Raw genomic sequence first — 13409 nt, 5'->3', positions numbered from 1 at the left:
GAAGTCTGGCTCTATAGCTTGTCCTCTGGACCACAAGGCTATGCTGCCTTCTGTGCTTGTTAGATGACAAAATGACTGAGATTGATCGGAAAGAGATTTCAATAGTTCTAGCAAAAGTTCACAGTGTCTAAACCAGGATAACAGCAGTGGAAACATAAACGGCAGGAACTGACGTGAGTATCTCCTACAGGTCTACTACAATGGGGCTGAAGGGTTACAGTTCAGGTATTAATTCATAAGCCAGTTAACTTGAACAAGTGATTCCCATTAAAAATAGTAAGGGTACTATAAACACTTTAAAAGTTTTGAGAAGGATTTGAGGTATTTTCTTAAACCACAGTATTACATGCCTTTTTTTTCCCCAAGAAAGTAAATTACAAAAAAAAATTGTATTTGTTCCCATTTTATTTTTAAAGGAAAAATCTGGGAAGGTGATGTGAAGCACACAAACACCTTAAATTGAGAGCATGAATTATGGACTAACCTTGAAAGTTCTGTAGACATCCATTGATTTTATTGACAAATATCTTAGGTACTTTTGGTAATCAAAAGATGAACCTGGCAGATCTTGCCTTCAAAGAACGATTAACATGATTTACATATAAAAATGACAGGGAGGAGGAATCTGCGCTAAGCAAACGAACAGAGGCAGTAAAACGTAGGGTGGTTATAAAAAGTGAGCTGGAATACAGGACACATGAAAGAGATCAAAAAAGGGTGAAAAGTTTTCTTAACCTCAGATCATGGAGGACTGAAAAAGAGATTAAGGAATGAGGAAACACAGGTAGTCCCTGATTTATGATAGTTTGTGTTACATAAACCACACTTAAAAGACCATCCTTCTTTTTTGGGGGTGGGGGGTGGGGTGGTACATCCTATTGTTAGTAATTTTACAATGAAAGGATTAGCTGAAATGTTTTCTAAACAAAATCAGGGGCTTCAGTTGCTTGAAAACATGGACCCAAATGCTGACTGCTTTGCTAAAGTCGACAGGCGGATTCCAGAAGCAGTGAAATATTACCACAAAACACATGAAGAGATAAAGAAAAGCACTGAGATGTTACTGCAAAATCCATGAAAGAAATAAAGAAAAAGGACCATACAGACAACCCTAATTTTCTGACTAGAAAGCCCATCCCCATTTCCAGGGATAATCCAGAGGGTCCACAAGTGGAGTTGTTACCGCAACTGACAAAACGCCAACATTATCCAACTCTTCTTCATTGTCGGAGTAAATTTTTAAGACTTGTGTATTTTTTTTCTATGTATGTACTAAAACATATCTGTAAGTTTATAAGTAATGTTTCCAACCTCTCAAAACAAATAAAAATCAGATTTATAAAGACACTGATAATAAAAGGCAGTAATACTGAAACTAAAAAAAAAAAAAAGGCAAAAAAATGAGGTACTCAACTTACATCAGCATCAACTGTGGGATCAATGAAACGGAACCCCATTGTAAGTCGGGGACCATCTGTAGTGAAGAATTTTGAGCAGGGAAATAAAATGACCAAAGTTTTGTCGAATTAATCTTTCGAAAGCACAAGTCAGCAAAATGTACTAGAGAAGGCTGGTTAGAAGGCTAACGGAATTACATGTGTGAAGAACTATCTGCATTAGAGTAGTGGCAGAGGAATGAAGGTGAGGTGAATGTGAAAAATGCTAAAGGGATTAAAAAAAAAAAAAAGAAAGGATTGACTTGGCAACTGATAAAACTGAAGTGCAAAGAAAATCAAAGAAGGCCCTTTCTGAGTATGGATAACTGGGGGGTTGGTAGCGTTGTTAAAAGAGCAGGGAACACAGGACCAGAAAGAGAGATACTGTCATTCAAGATATATTGTTACTATCACTTGGTAATAACTTATGGTAACTTCTTTGCTTTCCTTCAAACAGTTTTGTTTTAGGTTAGAAACAGAAAATAATAAGATATGGCATTTTTCCAGGAAATTTTTAATCTAAAAATAGAGAACAAAAGCAGGAAAGACAAGAGATTACTTAAAAACAATCTAAATGGTCTCCAATCTAACACAGATCGCTCATCTGGCAACAGGCTCCATAGTATGCAAATACTGTATGACATACCTGAAAAATGGATCTTTTAAGAAATGAGCTACTTCTACGTGTTATTTTTTTTTTTTTCTATAGATACTTGTGGGAAGGCCTACATTTTAAGGCAATGTAGTATGGTAGCTGAAAAGTTGGACTGCGAACTTCGGCTAAGTTCTAAGACTGCCTCTAACATCCTCTAAACTGCTCTCATACTTTGTCTAAAAATATTTTCTAAGATAGTGTACCCAATTGGAAAAATAAAAAGGCCATGAAAATATCCTAAATTTAAAACACACTCAAAGTCAGTTAACATTTATAAAAAAAATCTCTAAAACCTTGGTAACTGCTCATTGTTTGCCCTAATCTAAAACTACCAGTAATATGAAATGAAACATTATATTGTAGCACCCCCTTCTGGTAACGCGATTGAAATACCATAACAAGATTATGTTTACTTAGCATGGCAGTTTTCCTTCTAGGATTCAAACATACTGCCGTCATGAAAATATTGTTTAGTGGTTACAGCAATAAAATGTGTATGTGGGCAAGGGGAAGGTTGGGAAAGAGGTTCCCTACCCTACAAGACAGATACAGCAGATTTCAGAACCTCATATACCATACTTCATTCACTTTATCAACATTTTACTGAGTATCTAAGAAAGGCCAAATAAAATGCTAGAAGCTAGGACACAAAGTTGACTAAGTTGGACCTTGCCCTGGTGGAGTTCACAGTTAACAATTACAATCCAAAAGAAGGACCTGCATAGAGTGCTACGCGATCACAGATAAAGGAATCTACATCAGATTGGGAGACTCCAGAAGACTTTCTCTATGATAATTAGTTAAGCAGTTGGAAGAGGCAAAGTTAACTGGATGAATAGGAGGAATGAAAATTTTAGGCCAAAGGAACAGCATAAACACACAGAGCTGAGATAATCATGACATCTTTGGGGGAAGAAAGTGGTTCAGTGTGGCTCAAGTGAAGCATATGGGCTGGATAGTAGTAGAAAAAGCAAAGGCCATATCACAAAAGGCCATACATACTAAGTTAAGGAGTTTAAACTTTTTCCTTTTTTGGGGGGAAGAATTACTTAACTTAATAAATTACTGTTCTAAAATTTAGAAAATCAGACATTAAGTTCTTAAAAGGTGGTAATTTCATACTAAAGCATATAAGAAATAGCACATTGGGTTAGGAGTTCTTCAAGCGTGTATATGTGTGCTGGCATTTTTTTTTTTTTTTTAATTTTTATTGTGCTATAAATGAAAGTTTACAAATCAAGTTGGACTCACACAAAAATTTATAAGCACCTTGCTATATACTCCTAATTGCTCTCCCCTTAACGAGACAGCACATTCCTTCCCTCCTCTATTTCTTTTCGTGTCCATTCAGCCAGCTTCTGACCCTCTCTACCCTCTCATCTCCCCTTCAGACAGGAGATGCCAACATAGTCTCGTGTGTCTACTTGGTCCAAGAAGCTATTCTACACCAGTATCACTGCCTATCCCACACCAGTATCACTGCCTATGCCGTAGTCTAGTCCGATCCCTGTCTGAAGAGTTAGCTTTAGGAATGGTTCCTGTCTTAAGCTAACAGAAGGTCTGGGGACCATGACCTCTGGGGTCATTCTAGCCTCAGACCATTAAAAAAAAAAACAAAAAACGTTTTTTTACGAGAATTTGGGGTCTGCATCCCACTGCTCTCCTGCTCCCTCAGGGGTTCTTTGTTGTGTTCCCTGTCAAGGCAGTCATCAGTTGTAGCCGGACACCATCTAGTTCTTCTGGTCTCAGGCTGATGTAGTCTCTGGTTTATGTGGGCCTTTCTGTCTCTTGGGCTCATAATTACCCTGTGTCTTTGGTGTTCTTCATTCTCCTTTGCTCCAGATGGGTTGAGACCAATTGATGCATCTTAGATGGCCACTTGCTGGCGTTTAAAACCCCAGACACCACTCTCCAGTGTGGGATGCAGGGTGTTTTCTTAATAGATTGTATTATGCCAATTGACTTAGATGTTCCCTGAAACCATGGTCCCCAAACCCCTGCCCCTGCTACGATGGCCTTCAGTGTGTTCAGTTTATTCAGGAAACTGTTTCTGGTTTAGTCCAGTTGTGCTGACCTCTCCTGTATTGTGTGTTGTCTTTCCCTTTACCTAAAATATAAACTTTTTCTTAAAGGCTATAGGGAGTCAATGAATGATTTTAAGCAACTAAGTGTCAAAATCTGATCTACATTTTAGAAACATCATTTTCCTTTAAGTAATCAATACTTTGAAAATTACTAATCTCTAGTATGCTATAGACTTATCTCCTAAATAGATGAAATAATTCAATGAAGTAACTTTAAAACAAAATTAAACAAAGCTAAAACATGATTTTGGAAACAGAGAAAAAGCAGCAGAAGCTAAATCAAACTATTCATAATTACCTTTTAAACTCATCATGGTAGAATTCAGACTTGCAAGTTACCATCTCACCACCCTGCATGTCCTCACGACTTCTCACTCCCCCAAATACATAGAGTTCCATGGCAACTCCACAAGCTACTGCTCCAAACCTGAAAGGGCACACAGAGGACATCTGAGATTGGATGGATGCACAACTCATGATCTGATTCCCTACTTATCTCTCATGTTTAAGTCTTTATCACTCAATCTTTCATGAATATGTGAGCTTTCCTTTTTTAGAAAATGGATCACGCATTTAATTTTATATACACAAAATGCTAAGTCAAATAAAAGGTTAGTCTGAAGGAAAGGATGAACAAAAGGCTCAGTTTTCCTAGGGGCAGTAGGTGAAGGGGAAGGCACTAGCAATCTGATAAAGACTAAGTTCTAATGAACATCAGGGGGGAGAGAGAAAGAATGAAGACAGGAACGAGAATGACTGCTCCAAATGCAATTAAGATTTAGATAGTAAAATAAGTTAAATGAGATAAAATGCCCGAAAGTTATAACTTATCAATTAGACAATACTGAGCCACCGGAATGAATGAAAAGAGAATGTTGCTGTTGTGTGCGTGTGCTGTTGTGTCGATTCCGAGTGGCCCTATAGGGTTTCCAAGGCTGTAAATCTTTACGGGAGCAGATCACCAGGTCTCTTCTCCTGCAGAGTGGCTGGTGGTTTCAAACCGCCCACTTTTTGGTTAGCAGTTCAGTGCTAAACCACTGTGCTACCAAGGCTCCTTGAAAAGAGAATAAACAGCAAAATAAGCTATTTTGATAGGAATGTTAGTTTTAGTAAGGAAGGAAGGAAGGCCGTAGGAACCTGAAACGATTAAGTTATTCAATAGACTCAAACTCCATGGGGTTATTTCATATAATCCTTTGTATATTCATTGCTTAAAATTTTTTTTTTTTTAAAAAAGCAAATTAATTTGCTTTATTTGTAAAAACCTTACATTTCCATATGGATGCATAGAGATCCAAATGAAGGCTCTACTGGCCTCACAGTTATCTGCTTTATCGATATATACAAAAGTTTTACTGAGAAATTCATTGTGGCTGGAACACAGGTGTGTAGTAGCTAAAGCTAATAAGGGAAATTAGGGCCAAACTATGAGAGGCTTTTCATACTTAAATGCATCACCTGAAAATTATTTGTTGCTATACTACATGGCCTTTCCCCAGAGAAATTATAATTACAAAAAAAAATTTGATAACCTGCCCAAACTTATTCCTTATGTCTCAATTTTATTCCTGCATAAGGCATTTTTTTTCAGTGTCACTTTGGGGAAGGGTGACGACAGTGACCTTTTCCCGAAGATATCCATCAACCTAAAAAACAGCTGAAAGAGAATGAACTCTGCAGCCAGAATGCCTTGGTTCAAATCCTGCCTCAGCCACTAAGCAGCAAAGTGAACCTGAGTGAATGATTACCAGTAATCTCTGGGCCTCTCTTTCTTCATCTGGATAGTAACAGTACCTACACCTCACCAGGATGTAGTGAAAATTAAATGACTCGTGTGCCTAGCCTGTGGCAAATGTTTTCTAAGTGTCTGCTATTCTTGAGGCTTGACTGGTTTTCTGCTTTTGAGAACAGCTATGTGGCCTTCCCTAATTTTAAATGATCTTTTCTAGATCTTTCAATATTTTTATTCTACAGTTTAGGATGAATTAAAATGAGATTTATTTCACTGTCCCCGAAAATCGTAAAAGAAGCATATGTTTTCAAAATAAGTAATCTGCTATATTTCTCTAAGAATTGTACTGAATACTTTTTTCTTTAAAAAGACACACACGTATGTTAATAAAAGGACATTTGATTTAGATGTTTATCAGTGTTAAAGGGCTTCAGACCCAATGAACATTAACCGCAACTACAGCATCCACGTCCATGCATTTACCTCCTCTCCTTTAGAGGACAAATAGCTGTCCATTGCTGGGTCCTTGGATCATAGCATTCCACAGACTCAAACAGTTTTCCATATGACCCTCCTCCCATGGCATAGATTTTCTTTTTCATAGCTGCATAGCAGCCAATCTGAAAAGGAGGAAACAATGGTGGGGGAAGGCAATATTTATTATTAAGCTCAGACCAATAAAAATTAACTTGTCTACAGACAGCACTTTAAGATGTTTCTAACAGTAAAACTAAGGTGTTTTTCCGTATTAAAACACAGGATTTTAAAAATGAAAAAGGCAATGTAATCTAATCTACACACTGTTAATCCTCAAAAAAGGGGCTCTTACTCCATCTAATACTATTTCATTAAGTGAGATAACTAAATAATCCTAATTTTTAAAAGTGCTTCCAGTCTATTTCTTCACCACTGTCTAGAGAGTCCAAGATTTAGGTTCCATAGAACAAGAAGTTACTCAATTCCTGCCCAAAATGATTCAGTGAGAGAACTATTATGAGTACCTCCCAGTGCCTAAAGATGTAAAATACCTATGGCACTGGACACAAGCTTTGGGCTGACAGGTGAACCTCAAGAGAGAATATAATTAAATCGAATGTGAGCCATGTGTTTTCACTTGACTCAGTAAGAAATGGTAGTTCTCTACCTATAAATTAACACAAATCCTGCTCTAGATGATTAAGAAAGTAGATTTGGTTCCATACTAGCTAAGTGCACTGAAAAAGCATTTATCGAGCATAGAACTTGGGACACAGCTATGCTTCATTGAGCTCATGATCCAGGTAAATCCTAGCACACACTCACTTCCCTATCTTGCTGTGTGTCTGCTGACAATAAGGGGAAGCTATTGATATAGAATTCTATAATGTTAATGCTTTTAACACTGTCTATTGTACTAAAATGCATATTTAGGAAATGAAGAAACAACTTTAAAATCCAATGTGGAAATAAACTACTTTTCACAAAATATAGTTCTCACCTTTCTAACCATGGTCAAATCAGGTTGCTTTGTCCAGGTCTTAGAATAAATATCATAACACTCCATGGAAATTAGCTCCTTTTCACCATCCTCTCCTCCCAAAATGTACAGCATCCCATCTATCTCCACAATTCCAAAGTTATGTCTTGCCTGAAAAGACATCAGAGATCTTTGTAGACAAAAGGTCAACTACCATCGAAGGCAGATATTCATACGCTGTTGGTGTTGAATGCCATTGAGTTGGTTCTGATTCATGGTGACCCTATGTGTTACAATACAAAGTAGAACTGCCCTTAGGGTTTTCTTGGCTGTAATCTTTACAGAAGTAGAAGGCCAAGTCTTTCTCCTGCAGAGCCACCGGATGGGTTCAAACTGCCAATCTTTCAGTTAGTAACTAAGCACTTAACCGTTTGCTCCATCAGAGCTCATTGGTGTTCATACAGTTAACATAAAAGTACTGATGTAATTTTATTCTAATGTTCCAGCAAAGAAGCCATACTCAAAACTATTTCTCCTAAAAAGTTTTCTTAAATATTTCTAATTTTCTTAGCAGCTTATGTTTCTAACACAATAGACAGAGAACTCAAATCCAGTAACTTCTCAGAACAAGAGAATTACATATTTGGTGAATCTGCTGGCAGTTCGAAATAGCTCAGAATGGAGGAAAAACACTTGATCTTCTAGTTCAATAAAATAAATTTTGTATAACAATGGATAACAGGTTGTTCCCAGGTTGATATGTAAAATACAAGTAAGAACTATGGCCATAAGAGCTGTCAGTAGTGAGGAGAGGGAATGGATAGACAGGTTCAAGGGTAGGGCTATTTGGAATTACAGAAGCCTAAGATATTGAACATTCATTCATGGGCAAATATTTACTTAGGGCCTCCTATGTGCCAACCAGTATTCTAGGCACTTGAGATACAGCCCTGAACAAAAGAGGCCATAAAGACTTTAAAAATACCTGGTATGTGAGAAGGTGATACAGAATGACAGAGCTGGGGAGGAAGACAAGGAGCTAAGGGGCAGAAGGAAACAAAGACTTGAAGGAGGCCAGGAAGCAGGCCGTGCAGCCCTCTGGGGGGAAGATCATTCTAGATAGAGGTCAGAGCAAACACAAAGGCCCTGAGGCAAGAGAATTCCTGGGAGGTTTGAGAAGCTGACAAAAAGGCCAGAATGAGCAAAGGAAGGTTAAGTGAGGAGATGCTAGAAGGGTAGGTATGAACATATTAGGGAGGGGGTTTGGCAGGGCTGCTATTTCTTTTCCTAGACTGAGCACAAAGCAAACAAACAAAAAGCGCCAATGGAAAAAAATTAGAAACATATCACACACACAAAAAGCAGAAATATTTTACCTCATTCATCGGTGGCAATGCAGACCATGTATTTAAATCTGGATCATACTTTTCTCCTGAGCTCAGTGTCTGCTTATTTTCATCTTGGCCCCCGAATACAAACAAAAATCCTTCTGCAAAAATCAAAAGAGACACTCGAAAAATCTGAAAAGTAAGTCTTCAACACCTATCTCCTGCCGAATATAACTGCCATAGCTCTTCGAGGGAGGATCTGAAGATATCTTCTCCAACAATGACACTCTTCTCTAGACTTGGAACCTTTCTCGCATTTCATTTCATCCTTGGTCCCAGAGCCAACGTGTATGAGTCACTTTGACCATCTCACTTCACTCAATATCTGTGAGTGGATTCCTACTACCCTACAACGTAAAAAGAAGATCCACACCACTCACTGCCATCACCAGGCAACTCTGAGTTATCTCAGCTCTCTGCATCCTCCTGTTCCCCCAGCCTCTGTGATTCTCATACAACTTCTGAACCACAGCCCACACACATCTGCTTATCCAAGGCTCTAGGAACACTCAGATATGAGGCACCTGAGTGACTATAATGTTCAAAGTAAGATCTAAGAGTAATTGTCGAACTCCCTATTTTGTATAAGGGTGGATTAAGTTCTTTGTATAAACTCCTCTGTAAGAGACACCTAAATTACTGGGTAAAACATTTAAAAAAAAACCACCCAAAAACCATCTTCTTAAAAGAGATGACAATAAGGCAAAACTGAAGGGAAAAAAAGGACCTAGAGAGGTTACTAAGCATGGAGACAAATTTTGCTATGACGGCATCTGCCAATCTGGGAAAATTTTAACCTTCCTTGTAATGCCTTTGGGGGATTAAAGGGACAGGCAGCTAAGCTCTGGGCCCATATAGAGTGGAAGCGGAACAAGCACAGTGATGGCCAACCAGAATTAGTACCCAGATTTAAATCTCCTTGCTTGTCTAGGAACTCTGAAGCCTTGAATTTGATTTACAGTCAATCAGAAACTAGCAGTGTTTTCAGGCAACTGGCAGAAACAAATGCAAAATTTCTGTGGAAGAAAGTCCCTTCATCCAATGCTTAGATTCTAAGATCCTAAGGGGTGAAATTATTTCTTCAAATAATGTTAACAATATGACCAGCACCTAGTCAAAGGTAATCAGGCTTATAAAGAAACTATATTCTATGAACAAGAATGACCAGAAGCATACAATGGAAAATAGCATTGCAAAGACTTCATTCAAATAATGAAATAATCAGAAAGACTATAAAACAATGCTTAATATATTTAAAAAATAAAAGGCAAATTTGAAGGCAATTAGGAAAACATGGTCTTTAGCAGTGACAGCAGATTTGAAAGAGATTTAAAGAGAACTCCTAGAAATAAAAAAAGGAAAAAAAACAGATAAAAAGTCAATGGATGGATTCAGCAGATTTGTGACAGCTTACAAGAGAATTCATTGAATGAAAGGCGTGAAAAAAAAAAGAAATTATCATGAAGAAAGCACAGAGAGACACACAGATGGAAAACAACAAAAAGAAGGCAGGAGGCAAAAAAAAAAAAAAACCAAACCCAGAACCAAACCCACTACCGTCGAGTCAATTTCAACTCATAGCAATCCTACAGGACAGAGTGGAACTGCCCCTTAGAGCTTCCAATGAGTACCTGGTAGATTTGAACCACCAACCTTTTGGTTAGTAGCCATAGCTCTTAACCACTACCCCAACAGGGTTTCCAAGAGGCAAAGAACAGAGTAAAAAGGTATAACCATGTTTAATTTGACTTCCAAAAACAGCGAGAGAGAAAAATGGCACAAGGCAATATTCGAAGGCATAGTGGATAGCGGTTTTCCAGCACTGATGACAGGCCAAGCCAGAGTTAAGAACGCCAACAATTCCCAAATATGATGGAATTTAAAATATAAGGTACACCTAAACACATCATAGTGAAATGTCAAAAAAAAAGACAAAAAGCAAATGTTAAATATAGACCAGAAAAAAAAAAAAAGGCAGAGATTTAGATTGACAATTGACTTAACAACAATCGAAGACTGATGTCAGCGGACATCTTTAATGTGCTGAAAAATAATAAATGCCAACCTAAAATTCTGTACCCAGTGTCATGAACTGAACTGTGTCCCCCAAAACTGTGTGTCAATTTGGCTGAGCCATGATTCCTAGTATTGTGTGATTGTTCACCATTTTGTCATCTGATGTGATTTTCCTATGTGTTGTATATTCTATCACTACGATGTTAATGAGATGGATTACTGGTAGTTATACTGATGAGAGCTACCAGATTAGATTGTGTCTTAAGCCAATCTCTTTTGAGACATAAAACACAGAAATGTGCAGAGAGACATGGGGACCTCATACCAGCAAGAAAGCAGCGCCAAGAGCAGATTGCATCCTTTGGACCCGGAGTCCCTGTGCCTGAGAAGCTTCTATACCAGGGAAAGACTGATAACAAGGACCTTCCCCAGAGCTGGCAGAGAGCAGGCCTTCTCCCGGAGCTGACGTCCTGAATTTGGATCTCTAACCTACTAGACTGTGAGAGAATAAACTTTTGTTTGTTGAAACCATCCACTTATGGTATTTCTGTTGTAGCTGCACTAGATGACTCAGACACCCAGCAAAAACATCCTTTAAAACTGATGGCAAAATAATGAAATTTTCAGACAAATCTGAGATTTGGCCATGGGTAGACCAACAGTGGAGCCCAGGTGGTGCACTGGTTAAGAGTTCGGCTGCTAACCAAAATGTCAGTAGTTCGAATCCACCAGCTGCTTCTTGGAAATCCTATGGGGCAGTTCTATTCTGCCCTATAGAATCACTATAAGTCAAAATCAATTCGACGGCAACAGGTTTTTTAGGCCAACGTTAAAGTAAATTCAAAAGGATAAACTCCAGAAAGACGAAAAATGATCCCACATGGAAAGTCTAAAGTATAGCAAGGAAAAAAGAACAAAGAAAGTGGTAAACTTAAAAGAACACTGTATGTATATATATATAAATAAATAAATGAGATGTATCTATATATAAAAAACATTGCATATATTTATAATCATGTATTTTAAATACTGTAAGATTGTACAGCATGAAAAATATAGTTGAACTGTCCTGAAGGAGACTAAATGTAATGACTGACTTTAGACTTTGAGGACTTAAGAATGCATGCAATAGCGTATAAGGTAACCATCAAAAGAATATAACTTCCAAACTGATAGAGAGGAAAAAATTGAATGATGGAAAATAGTCAACCAATTTTTTTTAAAAGGCAAGAAAGGGAAAAAGAAATACAGAAGAGGCTGGACAAACAGAAACTCTTGTAACATTTCACAATTCAGTCAATACTCTATACACAACTGCTCTTCTCATTGTTTAAAATTTCTAAAATACCAACTTCTCTAGGAAATCTTCAAAAATTAATGATAGAGGAACGTTTCTGACAGGTGTGCATGGGTGAAAATTATTCATGTGTATAAATAGTACGGGAGGAAAATTTAAGGGAGCTAATTCTGAGACAACAGAAGAGGGAAACCAGACCTGCACCCCATTGGCCACACCACACCATTCCGCTCTTTATTACTGACAATAATTTCAATAATCTCAGAACCCATAAAATGATGACATTTCTATACTATAGTTTTAGCCATTTCCTTTTCTTTTTAATTTTCTTTTGCTTAGTCCTAGGGAAAAAACTCTTGCATAAAGGCCAGTTGAAAACCAATAAAATAAAGTTTAAAGTGCTTTAAACAACTCATACTGTGTAAACACATTAGCTCCTGGCCTCTAATCAGTGGTTTCCTCAACTCACTGCTTGTGCCATCTCCACCCTGGCCTCAATGTGGCCAAGGCGTCTGTGATTAACTGGTTATAAGAAAGTCAGCAACAGAGACAAACCTAATTTTAAATCCCTTCAAATGGTGGTTTGACATTGAAGTGCCACAAATACAACCAATCAGAGGTTTTTTCACTAACTGCTCTTCCCCTCCCCCCCCCCAAATTTATACACATATTATTTTGTGAAGCTTTAGCCATTTCTATGGTATGGTATGGCAAAAAAAATTAAAGGTAATATTAGTAGGAACACAGAGAAAATAAATATGAAAGATCCCAGGAGAAGTGCTGACAATAGTTAGAATCAACTAAAATGACACTGTGGGGTTGAACCCAAAAGGGCAGTGCCGAGGTGAAGGGAAAGCCAGCAAATAGCAGAAAGGCAGCAATTACAATCTTTTCTATCACCTCCTAATTTGGAGCTTTGAATACTGTGAAACAGGTTTCAGACTTATAACGGTCAAGTAAGACGTACTCTCTGTAGCAAAATACCTTCTACCAGTTGCCGTCACGTTGATCCTGACTCATGGTGACCCCATGTGTGTCAGACTAGAACTGTGCTCCATAAGATTTTCACTGGCTGACTTTTCAGAAGTAGATCACCAGGCCTTTCTTCCGAGGTATCTTTAGATGGGCTCAAGCTACCCGCTTAAGGTTAGCAGCTAAGCGTGTTAACCATCTGTGCTGTTGTTGTTGTTAGGTGCCATCGAGTCGGTTCTGACTCACAGCGACCCTATGTACAACAGAACGAAACACTGCCTGGTCCTGCACCATCCTCACAATCGTTGTTATGCCCGAGCTCATTGTTCCACCTACTGTGTCAATCCACCTCGTTCAGGGTCTTCGTCTTTTC

General features: G+C 38.1%; 1 protein-coding gene across 2 annotated transcripts in view; it reads right to left on the bottom strand.

Moving 5' to 3' along the window:
* GAN (gigaxonin) overlaps positions 1 to 13409 on the bottom strand; it is an 84717-nt gene that overhangs the window by 32641 nt on the left and 38667 nt on the right. For both annotated transcript variants that reach the window (XM_049864908.1, XM_049864909.1), the window contains 4 exons: positions 8740 to 8852; positions 7385 to 7534; positions 6391 to 6527; positions 4474 to 4602 (listed from right to left, as the gene is read on the bottom strand). In XM_049864908.1, coding sequence (XP_049720865.1) covers positions 4474 to 4602; positions 6391 to 6527; positions 7385 to 7534; positions 8740 to 8852 — 529 coding nt within the window. The remainder of the gene's footprint in view (positions 1 to 4473; positions 4603 to 6390; positions 6528 to 7384; positions 7535 to 8739; positions 8853 to 13409) is intronic.

Source organism: Elephas maximus, chromosome 21, assembly GCF_024166365.1.
Source record: "Elephas maximus indicus isolate mEleMax1 chromosome 21, mEleMax1 primary haplotype, whole genome shotgun sequence".
NCBI lineage: Eukaryota > Metazoa > Chordata > Mammalia > Proboscidea > Elephantidae > Elephas > Elephas maximus.
The sequence above is the reverse complement of the archived record's forward strand: the minus strand, read 5'-3'. Positions and strand labels throughout refer to the sequence as shown.